The 17,934-nt window shown below is 36.0% G+C and overlaps 1 protein-coding gene and 1 long non-coding RNA gene across 3 annotated transcripts in view; one reads left to right on the top strand and one right to left on the bottom strand.

Annotated features, from left to right (window-relative positions):
• Positions 1-305: 305 nt before the first annotated feature.
• Positions 306-3,994, top strand: LOC137005296 (uncharacterized). Its single transcript, XR_010892221.1, has 7 exons — positions 306-473; positions 942-997; positions 1,241-1,328; positions 1,839-1,903; positions 2,022-2,175; positions 3,256-3,332; positions 3,482-3,994. It is a non-coding gene; the product is annotated as an uncharacterized lncRNA (long non-coding RNA).
• Positions 3,995-6,969: 2,975 nt separating this feature from the next.
• The window catches only part of LOC137005109 (calcium-activated chloride channel regulator 1-like), a 44,352-nt gene continuing 33,387 nt past the window's right edge, over positions 6,970-17,934 (bottom strand). The window contains exons 10-15 of one of the 2 annotated variants that reach the window (XM_067365890.1): positions 16,695-16,801; positions 16,391-16,606; positions 15,018-15,282; positions 14,743-14,907; positions 9,200-9,424; positions 6,970-9,056 (exon numbers count right to left, since the gene is read on the bottom strand). In XM_067365890.1, coding sequence (XP_067221991.1) covers positions 8,665-9,056; positions 9,200-9,424; positions 14,743-14,907; positions 15,018-15,282; positions 16,391-16,606; positions 16,695-16,801 — 1,370 coding nt within the window. In that variant the 3' untranslated portion in view covers positions 6,970-8,664. Of the gene's footprint in view, positions 9,057-9,199; positions 9,425-14,678; positions 14,908-15,017; positions 15,283-16,390; positions 16,607-16,694; positions 16,802-17,934 lie in introns of those variants that run through there. The other variant, XM_067365891.1, reaches the window with a different exon arrangement.

Raw genomic sequence — 17,934 nt, 5'->3', positions numbered from 1 at the left:
TTGAAGTGTTCACCCAAGTTAAACATCCTGTTTGCTGTTATACTTTCTGAATGCTTGTCAATAATCTGATTGATTCAGTACCATGGACAGTGATAATTCTGCAGGACTAAACATCCTTCAATGCACATGATTTGTGATATTGTGAGAGTTTATTGTTAAACGAAGGTGTCATACAACAGGAAAATATAAAAGATAGTTTAGAAGTTTAGCCATTTATTTTATTTAACACGTGGTGAACACTGTTTTTATTACCACTTCAAACCAGAAAAACAGAGGTGAATAAAATAGCAATACATGGGCTGTATGTTCTGTAGGTATAGAAACAGAAACAGAAAAATATCTATATTCTATATTGTACATAGTTGGATAAAATGTAGTTGTCTGTTTGCACAAAATAAAACAATATCGAACTTTTGAGACGCTCCCTATGTGGTTTTCCGCACAACATTGGACATTCAGCAGACATTCAGCAAGTAAGTAAGCGATTAAACAATATATGGCCGTCTTGTTCGATTCTGGAAAATGTACAGATTGATAATAATTAGCTGTGAATAGCATGCCATGCTTTGTATTTGCAAATATTCACTTCAAAGCACATATAATTAGACAAATCTTAAACGCGGAAGTCCGAATGTGCGAATATAAAACCAACTTTACCGAAGTGGCTGAGGGGATCCTCGCATTACAATTATTGAGTTTAGGTTTTTAAAGTAATGTTTGTCAGTTCTTTTATTTGTCTTTTTTTTTCACGTTAGCTCTGATTTGTGACGAATAAAGTGTGTGAGTAAAGACATATTTAAGGCTTAACGTTACTTCATTTGACTAGCGCGAGGTGTTTTTTTTTAGTAGAATGAGAACACTACTAATTAATTACTTGTACTGCAGCAAACAAGTTTGTTTTTTTTTCCATTTATAAACACTGATTCCCCTCCCCCTTTTAGGATTTAAAGCTCCTCAATGTTTGACGACTAAGGACACTTTGCAATAACTTTACATGGTAAGTAATTTCTATAAAAACGGCTATAATTGTTAATAGATAATATGAATTACCAATGTTGGACATGTTTGAATAAATTCCATCTAATGTGGTCTATTGACTTGAATGTCATCCTCATTAACAAACTTTAGACTAAGAATTATCCATTCCAAAACATTCATCAACTCCCTCTTATGCCATCTCAAATGCATGCGACTTTTTTTCTTGTTGTTTTGTATTAATTTTTTTTTTTTTTTTTGACAGTAGCCATTGACATTAAATTAATCACAGTTCCAGCTAAAAATCTTTACTGTTCTACTGAAGAAAAAAAGTCAACTTGGTTGGCCTGATGGTAAGTAAATTAACAGCTAGCTTTCATTTTTCGTGAAATATCCCTTTAATCAAGAATGATTAAATATATTAGGGTGTAAAGCTAATTTATTAATTGATGCATGTCTTATTTTCAGACTTATAATTATATATTATAAATTCATAATTTTAAATGAAACCAATGACTGATTCAGATGCATTTCTTAATTGCAAATCTGTAGTATTTTAGCACTGATGAAGGCCTGTGTGCTGAAACGCATTGGAAAAATAAAGAATTGATTTTTTTTTTTTTTAGCTCCTTTTTATTTATTTATTTATTTATTTATTTGTTTGTTTGATCCCTCAACGCCACAAGTGTTGCTGGTATTGTCCATAAATATATTAATTGCAAATTTGGCCAGTCATTAATATGAATTATTTTCTTTTTCTTGTCCTTTGCTGTTGCATATCTGCAAAAATTTGATTTCCTATTACAGATTATTGTGCTTTTTTTTTTTAATTAAGAAAATTAATCACAATTGCTTTATCACAGGCTGAAAACATTCACCTGAGAGAAAGTCCTGAAGACCTCATCAAGGAGTACTTTCTGAGTTGAACGTAAGAATATTCTATTTTGGTTTATTTTCAGAAAAATAAGTCTAAATTTGTGTATTTTGTAGTTATGCTAGCAAAAGGTGACCGAATTTGTTTTTTTTTTTTTATGTTTACTATTTAGGATAACCAGACAGATGATTGAGGAGCAGCTTACCATGGCAATGTTCATTATTTGGAAGGAGGGGGAGAACTTCATGAACCAAATGCTGACATTGAGGGAGTTAAAGTTTTGAATCAACTTACTTCAGTTACATCAGCTTGTGCCCTGCTTCTAGGTATGACATACATCATCAACCTGGCTTGTCCGAAACCCCTTTGATTTACTTTGTATGTATATGTTAGAGCTGCACAATTTATCGTAGAAAGGTCGCAATCTCGATTCAAACACCCACGCGATCCTACTTTATTAATGACAATGATTCGCCTGCGTCTGTTAAACCTTTGACAAAAATCCTACCGGAACATTCGGTGTTCATGCTGCCACTGATCCAGAAACAGCAGTTTTGAACCACACTGTAGTCATTCAAGGATTTGGTTATTTGATTTCTTTCACAAATATTAAAATTATCACATAAGTAATAAGACAAAAGTTTACAGTTAGGATATAAACACTGGACATCAGATAGCGATCAAAATAGAGAAAATCGAAACTAACATGGTGCTTCAAATAACTGTTGTATATAAATTACCTTGTTAAGCCACTAGGTGGCAACCAGTGACATTGTCATTGAATCATTCATTCAATAGATTGGATAAGGTTAAACCCTGATTCATCCAGTAGTGAAACAAGTATTTATTAATGAGCCATTCATATATTCAAAACCATTTTTTAAAAATAATTCATTCAAATTAAACATTTTCCGGCAATTAGAGTCCAGCTATTAATATTTTGCTAGAACTAGTAAAATAAATGTTATTTTTAGTTGTCTATTTAGAATCGTGGGAGAATTGCGATCTCTATTTGAAACCAAAAAATCATGATTCTCATTTCATCCAGAATCCTGCAGCTCTAGTGTGTGTCTCGTACAAATGTGAAGTTGTATGAATATCCAGTTGTGTTGTTTGAGAATTGCTTTGATTTGTGCAAGGGTAATCACCTTTAAAGGATTAGTTTACCCAAAAATGAAAATTCTGTCATTAATTACTCACCCTCATCATTGGAGGAACAGAAACCTCTCAGACTTCATCAAAAATATCTTAATTTGTTTTGAGTTCAGAAAAAGCATACGCATAAAATACGAAGTATACTTTGGGCTTTACACACAGTAATGAATGTTTAAAAAGCAAAACAAAAAAGTATTGGGTAAAAGCATCCCCCGTGTTATGTTAACCTAATGATGTTATTTTGTTGAAAGGCCTACAGTTGGAAGCAGCTGTTCTCCTCTTGCCTGCACTGTTCAAGGTGGACCTGGGGTTGCTGTTTGACATTGAGGTGAGCCATGAACAGTTGACTACAGTGTGTGAAGCACAATCTAATCAAAGCACGACACTTATTGCACATTTTGTTATAATTTAGCTTATAAGGTTTGCCTTTCAAATAAACATGTGAAGATGGTTAATGCTATTACCCCTCTTCTCCAGGGCCATGCTCAGACCAGCCCTCCTGTCATCCCAACACCTAAGATAGTGCCTAAAGCCTGCGGGAGGATCATCTCATGCAGTATGACCACATTTTGTTCACGTTGGATGGCCAGTTAATCACAGAGTAGAGTGAGGACATCTTGATGGCACTGGGCCTCCTCCTATGTGTATATTTTGCGTTTTGAATCGAATCCAATCCAGTGCCCTAAAGGACTGAAAAAGACACTGACCTTTTTGAAGTATGTTGTTTTGAAATTGAAGGATGCAGTTGGACTTCCTGTCACTGTAAAATGAGTGTACAACTCAATCTGTGAGTAGACTTTTGGAGTCAATACTCTCTCTTGCTCCCTTTCTTATGGTTTAAGTTCCAGTTTCTATATTTGTTTTGAAATCCCGAAGGACAAAAAGAAACTGCAGGACTTCAGAGCATAACTCAGTATGTAAAAACAGGACTATTGTCTTCAAAAATGTACATATTTCAAGCTTGTTGCATTATTTTGTATGTGTATAAAAGGGGAGTATAATGTGAGTTTATTTGCTGCTGAAAGAAATAAATTAAAAGGTTTTGAAAGTGTAATGTATTTTGTTTTTCAGTAAGCATTTAGTACATGATTTTGAATCTTTGAAGTCATGATTTGGTAAGAAATTATTAATTATCGTTCATAAAAGTGTAATTTAGAAGCATATTGACTTATCTACAGTAGTAACTGGCATGATAACGGGCCCTGCTAGCTCAAAAACAATATATGGCACCTCTAATTTGACAAATGTGCTAGAAAACTATAAGAATAGGTGCTATATAGCACCAGAAAAGGTTCCCCTATCATAACGAGTGTATATATATATATATATATATATATATATATATATATATATATAGGTGTTTTTGACAGTAAGATTATCATAAAATTATAAAATTAGATTATTGTAAATACTTAAAAGCAATGTTATTAAAGCATAAATTGGTTTAAAATAACTGTATATACCCTTCACATATTTATGTATTTTTAAATTAATTTTATTTTTTTCCAACCAGATATCACTTATTAAGCTTAGACTCAATAATACCTCTCGGAGGTCTGCTTGCACGAGTAAAATAAATAAATAACACTCATTTTATGTTTGAAAGTATAAACGTAATGCTGGTATCACATTCACTAACCTGTCGCTCTTAAAATTCTTTGTACAAATCGGGATGTTTGTCGGCAAGATGCTTTTGACTCCCTTGGCTTGCGTTATTTTGTAACATCTTTTGCAGACGGGCTTTGTGGTGTCCGTGGGCTTGCTCTGACAGTCGGCAATGTAAGCAAAATAAGGCCATATTTCGCTTCGTGCAGCTGCTTTCTCAACAATTTGTGGACGGTCTGCAAGAGCACCTGTATTTGCAACCATATCTCTCGTTTCGTCACCATAAAAGCCGTTGCGCAGTTGAGAGGAATAAACAGGCACTCAGTAAGGCTGCGCGCTGCACGCTCACTGCCCCCTGCTGTCGCACATTAGGAAATACACCTGGCACTCAAAGTACCGGTACTAATAAAATGAAGAACCGGACCGTTTTTAAAAGCAGGGTACTTTTAAAAAATTGATCTGCTGTAGAATCACAGTGCTGCTATAATCAATAATATAAATCTAGCTAAAATTGAGCTCTAAATGAGTACACTGATTATGTAAAAACACAACAAACACCACCTGATTAACTTTTAACTTTGCTTGTCTTGCTGCTTTTAACACAGTTAAAACTGCCCAATCAATATCTAACATTAAAAACACAAGGGTCAAGAGCTCAACTAAAACAAACCCTGACCTCGATGATGGTAACTTAAAAATAGTGATTTTCTCCTTTGGTGATTCTGCTTGTTATCATCAGGTGTCTTCAATAATGGTCAATCATCACTCAATTAAACACTTATTTATCTCATTAATGCTTCAGTGGGTGGAATAAAAAGTATGGCCGGTCTTTTACTCTCTGAACCCTGGACTTCCCCCCTTTTGTATACAAGACATATCTCTTAATAGGCTTGTTTGAGATGAGCAAATTCTGCGCAGAACCGATCAACGGTGATCACCGCGAGATGCATGCCGGTTAGAAATGTGTCGCTTGCTCTGATGTCATGCTGACGTGTGTCAAAAACCTCTCGCGAGGGCGAGGCGGCCTCATCGGATTCTGCAGTTGAGCGCAGTTGCTCTCTACCGACTGCGCTGACCAAAAGCACGATGGGAAACGACTTGCTGACGACACAGCTTAAAGCTTATTGGTTTAAACAAATATTGATCTGATTTAAAATGTTTGATTTTAAAACTCTAATGCCATGATTTTATGCGTATAAATTATGTGTGAATATTCCAAAAGTCTCTGACAGTGTGAGTTATGTGATTGTTATCATATTTATAAAAATATATAAAAACATGTCTGTAATTAAAATAAAAATGATTGATACACACATCCTTCGAATGGAAAAAATAACAAGTACTTTGGGTGTATTGTTCATTATGTTTATTTTCATATAAAAGCAACAGAATGTAAATTACATCCAGTTTATCAGCAACACAGCGCACAAGTGTGAATCCCGCGATATCCGCCTTTGATCTCGCAGGTGTCTGATGCACTACGAGAAAGGAGAATTGTCCGTCTTGCCTGCACTTTTTTCACTCCTCCCCTCACTGCAGCCGCCTACTCTCGGCTGAACTTCAGGCGAGGCTAGGCGCATCTCAAACAAGCCTATTGTTTTTCCGGAAATCTCCCACTCGATTTGAGCAAATCAGGTAAAGAGGCTGAAAAACACCTATTCCAGTGTGACAACACCCCAAAATTGGTAACCGCCCCTTTTTGTTCCGCAGAGACTGTGACTGTCTATGGACATACTGGGAATGTTACTAGGCAACATCCTTAACACCAGTGAGGACTTTCTTGAGAAAGTTCTGGGAAGGTAAAATTTCTAGCAGGGCAGTTTCCATGGAGGCCCCACATGGGTTGCCAAGATGAAATGAACACTGCCCAGTGTGCACACTAGTACAGGCCAGTAAATGTAACACAGAAACATGCTGGAGTTAATGAGATAACTGATCAAAATGAAGTAGAAAGAACGGTTGAGGAACATTATACCTTATAAAAACATTCCCGGAACGTCAAGAAAACTGGACATTTTTTACATTCCCAGAACCAATACTGAATATTTAGAGAATGTTCTTATAACAAAATTCTGTTAGCTGGGGTGCTTGTGATTTATATATTAACTTTTATATAACGTTAATTTTAAGTGTAATTGTTTTTTATAGGCTATCAACCACACAGAAACACATGACTGCCTCAGCATATATTAAATATAATATAATATTAAAAGTATGAGCTTTATTATGTGCATTAATGAAACTATTTACTGACCTCATGTAAGCATTAAAATAAAGAAAATGTGTTAACCTGAAATGATGACTCTGAAGACTTTAAACTTTGTAATCATTTTATTGACCACAGACACTGTAGCCACAACCCTAATGGTAAAAATAAAACAAATCAAGTGACCAGCAGATTCATCAAATAGAATAGCGAATGTTAGCTAATAATAGTTATCGCTAGAAGTGAGTGAAAGTAGATTGCTTGGAGCTTTTTAGAATGGGCTAGCAAGCATATTCACCCAAAAGAAACGTTAAACAGTTGTTAGTTTACAACAATACACTTACATTAATATATCTCTTGTTGTTTTTCTGAGAATCTCCCACTCGATTTGAGCAAATCAGGTAAAGAGGTTGAAAAAACACCTATTCCCGTGTGACAACACCCCAAAATTGGGAAACGCCCCTTTTTGTTCCTCCTTCTCATGTGCGTAGCCCCTGAATTGGGACACAGCTTTTGTGTCTCGGAACAGTTACATGACATAATAATAAAACATCGCAACAACACCCCAAAAATGGTCTAGAATATTAATGGACCCTTTTCACATTTTCCAGTGGAAGTCGTCATAGTAGGGTAAACTTCTCAAGCACATGCCCTTTTTCAAAATGAATCAAAAGTGCCCCTCTCAACAATTATCAACAATAATATTGTGGTCAATAAAAAACAATCTATTTGAATAATACAACGTGCAACGTGTACAAAACAGTATCGAATCGCTCAAAAGTCCTCATTATTATGTATCTGCTGTCTGAGACGTCATTAGGCTTTTGTTCACATATAAACATTCATAAACTCACACATCAGTTATGGTAATCAAGCATGTTTGCTTGATGTGCAAGAACAAGTGAGGTTCATTCTTGTGTTACACAGCACATTTGAGCTTTTGCAAGAACCAATGAGATTTGTTCTTGCGCATCAAGAAAGTACCGTTGAGCTTTTGTTTGTGTTCACTGATCAATGTTTATATGTGAATAGAAGCCTAAATTGAATCTGTTCATCATATAAGCAATTGAGTCCCTTCAGAAAATTTGCACTAAACCACTCAATTCATATATGTATATATATGAATAGATATGGATATATCGACAATATTCCTCATTTAAATAATTCCTGCTCAAGGCTTATGCAAAAAAAAAAAAAAAGGTTGAGGCTGGTTGAGTTTCTTGAGTTTAACTTTTTTATGTTTTGGCTTCTCATTTTACATGACAACAATGTCTGAAAACGCAAACTTTTGCAAAAGGGGTTTCAAAGTGGAAGTGTTTTAAAATAATACCGTTATCGTCTTTATGTAAACTACAAAAATTGCAAATCTGTGAAAACTGTGACAGCATGCACAGAAAATAATGTGAAAAATAAAGTTTTTTGAGCATTCAATCATGACAACCAAGTCTAGTCAAGCCCAAAAACAAATTCAAGACTGAAAAATGGCATAATAGGTCCCCATTTAAAATTCAAAGACTGACTTAACTAAAAATGTGCTTTAAATCATTATAATAAAAGTTTAATACATGTCTTACTGTACAAAAATATTTTTATTCTTTTGTATTTAAAGGTTCTTACATTTCAGAGGAAAGATAAAGCGATTGAGAATCTATTATAAATGAGAACTCTACATGAGATAGCAATACATGTACTTGGGAAAAAAATGAAAATAAAAAATTGAGAAAATAAGAAATTCTGCTTGATAGAAAGAGTTGTTTTAAAAAATGTTCTAAAGTTGTTGGATGTTCATAGTTATGTTCAAATTAGACAAAAGGATTGATTTGATCGTTAGCATTTTAATTCCAGACTGTTAAATCAAGTTGTTACTTAAAAGGCGTTGTCTGCGTCTCACTGACCATATGATTACAGCAACAACGACCATAGCAACAACACACAACGAAATTACTAGAACTGTCAAATTCAAGCCTGGGTTTGATATTGCAGAGGGGGTTGAATCAGGGAGGATCTTTGAAGCTTGAGCAATGTTAGAGGTTTCAGATTTTGTATTTTCTTTGTCCTCAGACTGAACTGCAAAGAAGAGTGTGGTGCCATTTTGGATTGTGAAACTGAGATTGAATGAATGCTGTTCAACTGATCCAGCCTCCAGTGGTGAGACGGCAGCTGTGTTGATTACATGAGCATTGCTGAAGTTTTCTTGAAGCATTTGAAGGTCATAGCTCCACCTGATCTCATAGGATTTAGCTTAAAGGTAAAGAAACATGCCATGCAAGACAATTAAATTTTTATTATTTCATCTAAATTCTCCAAATTTGATTCTACTTTTATGTTGTAAGTGAAAACGTTAAAGAAATTTTAATTTCTGGTATAGTAACTGTATGCTTTACCTGTCCCTTGGTCAAGGTCCTCACCAGGAGCCGTCCAGCTGAGAAGCACAGAGTCCTCCTGGATCTCAGCACTCAGATCTGTGATTCTGTTAGGAGGGAAATTTGGTGGGGTTGTTCCTGTAAAAGCCACTTCAAAACTCTCTCCAGTGGCTGTCCTGGTAAAACTTCCAACCTCGAGTGGTTCTTCAGAAACTGGAGGCTTTGGAGGGTTCAGCTCCACCACACCTGAAATTAGAGGAACCACCTGAATCTGCCTGATTCTTTCTGAGTTTTTTTCGCCAAGCAGCTGTTTAGCTAAATATACTGACATTTACATTGTTCCAGTTTGTGCATGAAGCAGTGGTGTAGCCAGAATTTTATTTTTTGGGGGGCCCGTCTAAAATGAGGGGGCAGATATAACTGTATATATATATCTGTATTTTTATGTGAAAGTAAACTTTATACAGATGCTGCGGTAGCCGCGATCAAAATGAGTAGACGACCTTTGAAACTAAGCTTTAAAGGTGCCATCGAACGTTATTTTTTTACAAGATGTAATATAAGTCTAAGGTGTCCCCTGAATGTGTCTGTGAAGTTTCAGCTCAAAATACCCCATAGATTTTTTTTAATTAATTTTTTTAACTGCCTATTTTTGGGCATCATTAAATATGAGCCAATTTATGCTGCGGCCCCTTTAATTCTCGTTCTCTCCGCCCACGGAGCTCGCACTTGCCTTAAGCAGTGCATAAACAAAGTTCACACAGCTAATATAACCCTCAAATGGATCTTTACAAAGTGTTCGTCATGCATGCGGCATGCATGTGTCGGATTATGTGAGTATTGTATACTGTTATATTGTTTATATTTGATTCTGAATGAGTTTGAGGCTGTGCTCCGTGGCTAACGGCTAATGCTACACTGTTGGAGAGATTTATAAAGAATGAAGTTGTGTTTATGAATTATACAGACTGCAAGTGTTTAATAATGAAAATAACGACGGCTCTTGTCTCCGTGAATACAGTAAGAAACAATGGTAACTTTAACCACATTTAACAGTACATTAGCAACATGCTAACGAAACATTTAGAAAGACAATTTACAAATATCACTAAAAATATCATGTTATCATGGATCATGTCAGTTATTATTGCTCCATCTGCCATTTTTCACTGTTGTCCTTGCTTGCTTACCTAGTCTGATGATTCAGCTGTGCACATCCAGACGTTAAAGGTGCCCTCGAATGAAAAATTGAATTTATCTTGGCATAGTTAAATAACAAGAGTTCAGTACATGGAAATGACATACAGTGAGTCTCAAACTCCATTGTTTCCTCCTTCTTATATAAATCTCATTTGTTTAAACGACCTCAGAAGAACAGGCGAATCTCAAGATAACACAGACTGTTACGTAACAGTCGGGATCATTAATATGTACGCCCCCAATATTTGCATATGCCAGCCCACGTTTCCAACATTATAAAAGGCATTAGACAAGGGCAGGTATTAACGTCTGGATGTGCACAGCCGAATCATCAGACTAGGTAAGCAAGCAAGGACAACAGCGAAAAATGGCAGATGGAGCAATAATAACTGACATGATCCATGATAACATGATATTTTTAGTGATAGTTGTAAACTTTCTAAATGTTTCATTAGTATGTTGCTAATGTACTGTTAAATGTGGTTAAAGTTACCATCGTTTCTTACTGTATTCACGGAGACAAGAGCCGTCGCTATTTTCATATTTAAACACTTGCAGTCTGTATAATTCATAAACACAACTTCATTCTTTATAAATCTCTCCAACAGAGTAGCATTAGCCGTTAGCCACGGAGCACCATCAAACTCATTCAAAATCAGAAGTAAACAATATAACAGTATACAATACTTACATTATCCGACGCATGCATGCCGCATGCATGACGAACACTTTGTAAAGATCCATTTTGAGGGTTATATTAGCTGTGTAAACTTTAAGGCACTGTTTAAGGCAAGCGCAAGCTCTGTGGGCGGAGAGCACGGGATTTAAAGGGGCAGCAGCATAAAATCAGCGCGTTTATAATGATGCCCCAAAATAGGCAGTTAAAAAAATTTATAAAAGAAATCTATGGGGTATTTTGAGCTGAAACTTCACAGACACATTTAGGGGACACCTTAGACTTATATTACATTTTTTAAAAACATAATCTAGGGCACCTTTAATACTGGCTGCCCTTGTCTAATGCCTTTCATAGTGTTGGGACCGTGGGCTGGCATATGCAAATATTGGGGGCGTACACCCCGACTGTTACGTAACAGTCGGTGTTATGTTGAGATTCGCCTGTTCTTCTGAGGTCTTTTAAACAAATGAGATTTATATAAGAAGGAGGAAACAATGGAGTTTGAGACTCACTGTATGTCATTTCCATGTACTGAACTCTTGTTATTTAACTATGCCAAGATAAATTCAATTTTTAATTCGAGGGCACCTTTAAATAAACACTGTATCTGTTATATTGTTATGCCAATAGGTGGCGATCAGACTGTTAAAATGTATTTCATTCATTATTTTAATATTTTTCATGATGAATTCTTTAAATTAATAATAATAATAAAAATATTAGACTCATCTATAACCGTTTAGACATTAAGAAATTAATTTTGAACATAATCTTAAGTAAATCAGCCCTACATTTTATTATTTTATTTTTTTTGATTGTGTAATTTGCTTTTTGAATCATGGAAAAACCGTGATCTCTGTTCTAAAAAAATACAGATTATCTATAAAGTCATAAATTCGCCAAGCTATTTTGATAACTCTCTGATATAGTCCTATTTGATGATCAGTAGTGGTTAAATATAATAATTCAATAAGCATCTATTTAGTCTACAATAAGCACTTAACTTTAAATATGTAAATATAAAATAGGTAATAAAAATATCTAGAGAGTTGTCTGACTAAAGTAGGCCAAGATTGAAAATGATATAATTTGTACATGGGGTTATTATATAAAAAGATACTTAATTTCTTTATATTTTCTAGGTGTTATTTTAACAGTCAGTTATGTAAGTTTGATGGCTGACAGCTTCTAGCAACATTAAATCCAGGAGAGAAGAGATTCTAGAGAAAAAGCATGTTTGGTTTACATATAACAAAGTTTGAGCAGGCACAGCCGCACTCACAATATCTGAGCAGAGGTGGGAAGTCCAGGGGTCAGAGAGTAAAAGTCCTGCCATATTTTTATTCCACCCACTGAAGCATTAATGAGATAAATAAGTGTTTAATTGAGTGATGATTGACCATTATTGAAGACACCTGATGATAACAAGCAGAATCACCAAAGGAGAAAATCACTATTTTTAAGTTACCATCATCAAGGTCAGGGTTTGTTTTAGTTGAGCTCTTGACCCTTGTGTTTTTTAATGTTAGGTTTTGTTTGAACAGTTTTAACTGCATTAAAACCAATGAGATGAGCAATGTTAAAAGATGATCATGTGGTGTTGGTTATGTTTTCACATAATCATTATTTGATCTGAGCTCATTTAGAGCCCAATCTTAGTTAGGTTTACATTATTGATTACAGCAGCACTGTGATTCTACAGCAGAAGATCAACTTTATCAATACAATTTTTATTTTTACTTCAAGAATCAGTGTATGAATCTCAATGACGGTGACAAGCAACATATTTTGATAAACAGATCAACTCTGAACATTAGAAAACAAGCTACTAAAAAGTCTCAGAAAAACAGCAAAATTTAAATAGTGAGAATAAAGAAAATTACTAAGACAATTCAGCTCATAATTTATTCATGCAGCAATGCATGATGGGAGGCATGGATGAATTTTGATTGGTGGCACCCAGAATGCATTGCAACAGACTGATTCTTGATGTCTGTGTATTTAAATGAAACTTTTTTTTTTTATCAGAACTTTAAAAAATATATATATTTTTGTATTGATAAAGTTGATTTTCTACTGTAGAATCACAGTGCTGCTGTAATCAATAATGTAAATTAAGATTGGGGTCTTCAGTGATTCACATCAAATAATAATTATGTGAAAACATAACCAACACCACCTGATCATCTTTTAATTTTGCTTGTCAGGTTGGTTTTAATGCAGTTAAATCTGCCCAAACAAAATCTAATATTAAAAAGACAAGGGTCAAGAGCTCAACTAAAACAAACCCTGACCTCGATGATGGTAACTTAAAAATAGTGATTTTCTCCTTTAGTGATTCTGCTTGTTATCATCAGGTGTCTTCAATAATGGTCAATCATCACTCAATTAATCACTTATTTATCTCATTAATGCTTCAGTGGGTGGAATAAAAATATGGCAGGACTTTTACTCTCTGACCCCTGGACTTCCCACCTCTGAGTGTAACTAGGGTTTGTGTGAATGATGTAAACTTTGATTGATTGGTTGTTCTACAACAAACCCACATCTTGTGCATCATTTTGGGTGTCTATATAGTCATATTACGCGCCAAAAAAGGTGCTGAAGCGTGCGCGCAGCAAAGTCTCGCGTCATGAAGCCTCTCGCGATGTGAAGCAGTATCGACTGGTCTGAACCAGTCACGTGATTCAAATGTTATTTGGTGGACCTTCAGGGAACATTCAGGACGTTCTGGGAATGTTTAGGGGACTATTACTATAGGACGTTCTGATAACTTCCCAAATGTTCTCTCTGTAACATTCTCGCGTGACCATAAAATAACCAAAATAGAACGTCCCCCTAAAGTCATATAAGGAAACTTGAACTGCAGCACTTTCATTACCAAAAGAGGATGTTTTAGGAACGTCCCAAATGTTCTGTAAAGGATCTGAATTTTTGTCACCTTTAGAGAACTTTTAGGGAACGTTGCGCAAGGTCCTGAGAATGTCGCCTACTATGTGGGTATTATATTCCGAGTTGTGTTGCAGTAAAAATAGCAACAGGGTAGCATCAGTAGCTCACCGAGTGCAACCATTTGACATCATCAACATAGAATGTACTGTGCACCTAAACAAAATGGCGCATCCCTGACAGCAACATAGTGTCGGCCCAGATCTGGCCTGCATCTGGTCAGCATGTAATCCACATGTACCAGATGTGGGCCGGATCTGGGCCACATTCTGTTGCTGTCTGGGATCCCATTGTTCCAAAATGTTGTGGATTTTTTAAATAACGTTAATCTTTCATGGGTTTTCTACTACATATTTCAGTAAGAGACATAATTTACATTATATTAAGCCATACAAGTCTTAATACCCGGGGTTCCCTTTAAGATGGTGGAATAGCCTGTGAAGGCCACTTTGCAGGCCACTTTCGGTTGATCAAAATTCACTCGTTCAAAAATCGATTGATTTAGATACAAAACATGTAACTTTACAAACAATTCTGCTTCGGCTTCATTTGGAACTATTGCTGATGACAAAATAGAATGTAACTGGCAATACTGTGTTTAAAACTCAAGTTACTCAATATGTTAATATGTTTTTTTAATGAACTGCTGTATGTCAGTAATATCACACTCACGATTGTGCTGTTGGTCTGAATGTAAGTTTTTCTTTTCGTATTTTCAAAATGACCAGGGGTTTACCGTTGACCACGTATCCAGGTACGTATGGGGCTCCACCCCTTTTTAGGACAATAAATCTGGCTTGTCCAACTTGATTCTTCACTCTTACTTTCAAGCTGCTTCTCCCATTTTCAAACTTCGTGAAATATCTGGAATAGATTCCATCATTTTGAAAAGCATCAGCTCCTGAAAAAGATGGATCTCTGAGCTATAGAATTTGGAAAGGTACTGTACACTTTATTTATTTTTATTTTAAGTTAAGTGCACAATTGAAACAAAAATGATGGGTAATTTACCTGCTCCATTGTCCAGGAGTCGTAATTGTTGTGCAGACCCAGATTCAGACTCCAGCGTAGCCCGCACTTCAGCATTTATTACAGGCCTGTAATTCTGACTGACCTCAGCAAACACTATCAAGGGTTTAGTGCCGTCACTGAACTGCTGGTTCATGCGGACTTTGACAACGATAGGAGGAACATCAGCTCGTGCCGCTTGACTCGTTGCTGTTACAGTCAGAGACTGACTTATTGTAGTTTGGATACTGTACTTCCAGTCCCCAGGCTAGCAAACACACAATAGTATTATTAGATGAATAATACATTAAAAAATGTTAGGAAAGTTAATAGCCGCTTTTCCACTAGTGCGAGCCAGGGTTAACAACGTGCCGTGCTGGGACAATAGCCTCGGACCTCAAGCACCGAGGCCAAAATCAAGTTGCATTTCCACTGTCGGGCCAGTAGTCCCGCAGCCCTCCCCTAAAACCCATCCTTAACATGCCTCCACAGAACAACAACGCATGACCTCACCATTTCACCAGCTGACTGAAAACGAGCAAAATGAGCATGACAGAAGCAAACGGTTGGTGTTACTTAAAGATTTAAGATTCCAACAACAATATTTGACCAATGATTTACATATTTCTAAAGGCTTACATATTTAGAAAAATATTGATAAAATATATTTTTTACGTTACACTTCTGAGCATTTATATTAATTTTCCTCGAAATTATGCGATGATTGCAATCCGAGGAGGTACTTTGAGCGATCTCTCTTTCTATTCTTTCAGCCAGAGCAACTGAGGGAGCTCATGAGAGGAAAACAGGAGTTACGAGTTAAGCGGAGTGTCTAGCTATGTCTCATTTAGAAGACTGCATCCTCCGGAGGTCGCATTCAAAGGTTGCATACGTCAAGCAAAGATGTGTTTAAATGTAAGTAGTTTAATGCATGTTTTTGTTTTATACTCTGTTCTTCTTAATATCCTCCTCCTTTGTCTCTGCAACAGATATGTTGTACATATGCCAGCTCTTCAATCATTAACCAAAATAAAACAATTTAATACATTAAGTTTAGAAAAAAATTCTTTTCAAATTACTTTCCAAATTTATAAATAATTTTCATTCATTCAACTGTTGTGAGAAAACAACGCCACTGCCGTGAATGTGTTGGCATAGCAACGTGATACTTCCTGTTTCCTGTTCATGACCACTCCTCAAGCCCCAAATGGCCCGCTTTGGACCAAGGTATTCGGCAGGACAAAAAACCCTGGCTACTGGCCCTGAGGAAGCCCCGGAAGTGACATTGGAAACGTGACTGGCCCTTGCACGCACCAGCTTGCTTCTGGCACGACAGTGGAAACGCGGCTAATGAAATCTTGTGCAGGTTGTCATACCTGTGCAGTTCCTGGAACTTTTAAAGTGACTGTTTTTGCTGCTTCATCATGACGCGTTTGTACTTGTTTGTAGGTTGAGCCACTTGGTGACTGTATGGAAATGTCAGGTAAACTTGTTTCATAGGTTATTGTAAAGCTGGTTTTGGTACCAATGGTCTTATCCACTAATATTGTCCCATTGAACCAGTCAGATGTTTTTATTCCCTCACTGTCTATCTAAAGTGTTGATAAAAATTAATTATTAGAATATTCATAATAATCTTAAAGTATTTTACCATGAGCAATGAGCGATCACTTGTCAAACCTGAACTGGGTCTTTTGTTTGATCTCCTGTTGTTATTGTGAGTGAAGAAAATCCATTCAGTAGCTGATTAGAGAGAATGTCGTCACTGGCTGTGATAAATTTCCCACCTAATACCAACATAAAACATATGAGAAATATGCACTGGATAATAAACAGATATTCATAACTTGAATATTATGATTTAGGCTGTCAAGCAATTAGACACACACACACACAGAGAGAGAGAGAGAGAGAGAGAGAGAGAGAGATTATTTATTAAAGGTCCCGTTCTTCGTGATCCCATGTTTCAAACTTTAGTTAGTGTGTAATGTTGTTGTTAGAGTATAAATAAAATCTGTAAAATTTTAAAGCTCAAAGTTCAATGCCAAGCGAGATATTTTATTTAACAGAAGTCGCCTACATCGAACGGCCAGTTTGGACTACATCCCTCTACTTCCTTCTTTAATGACGTCACTAAAACAGTTTTTTGACTAACCTCCTCCCACAGGAATACGCAAGAGTTGCGTTTGTAGAGTGTGTTTGTCGCCATGTCATCGAAACGCTGTTATTTTCATCCCGCAGTCCAATCACCGGGTCTGATTCCGGCTCAAATTGATAGGGTAAAATTAAAGATATGTTTACAATAGCAATGAGCACGTGCATCTCCACGTTATGGTAAGAGGCGTGACTTTTCCGGGCAAGGTTCGCTCAGAGCTGCTGTCGAATCACAACACAGGAACCGCTGGCACAATCAGAACTCGTTACGTATTTCTGAAGGAGGGACTTCATAGAACAAGGAAGTCATCAGCCCGTTTTTATGACAGTGGAAACAGCGGTATACAGATAAGTAAATTATGTGAAAAATACTGTGTTTTTTTTACATGCGAAACATGAACATATGTTATATTGCACACTATAAACACAATCAAAGCTTCAAAAAACCACGAAAAACTGGACCTTTAACATTAGTTTATGCATTAACTAACACAAACTAACAATGAGCATTATATTTGTTACATTATTTATTAAAGGGTTAGTTCACCCAAAAATGAAAATAATGTAATTTATTAATCACCCTCATGCTGTTCCACACCCGTAAGACCTTCGTTAATCTTCAGAACACAAATTAAGAATTTTTTTTTGTTGAAATTCGATGGCTCAGTGAGGTCTTCATAGCCAGCAATGACATTTCCTCTCTCAAGATCCATTAATGTACTAAAAACATTTTTAAATCAGTTCATGTGAGTACAGTGGTTCAATA

This window comes from Chanodichthys erythropterus, chromosome 17, assembly GCF_024489055.1.
Source record: "Chanodichthys erythropterus isolate Z2021 chromosome 17, ASM2448905v1, whole genome shotgun sequence".
Classification (NCBI taxonomy): Eukaryota; Metazoa; Chordata; class Actinopteri; order Cypriniformes; family Xenocyprididae; genus Chanodichthys; species Chanodichthys erythropterus.
This window is presented reverse-complemented; position numbering and strand designations above follow the sequence as displayed.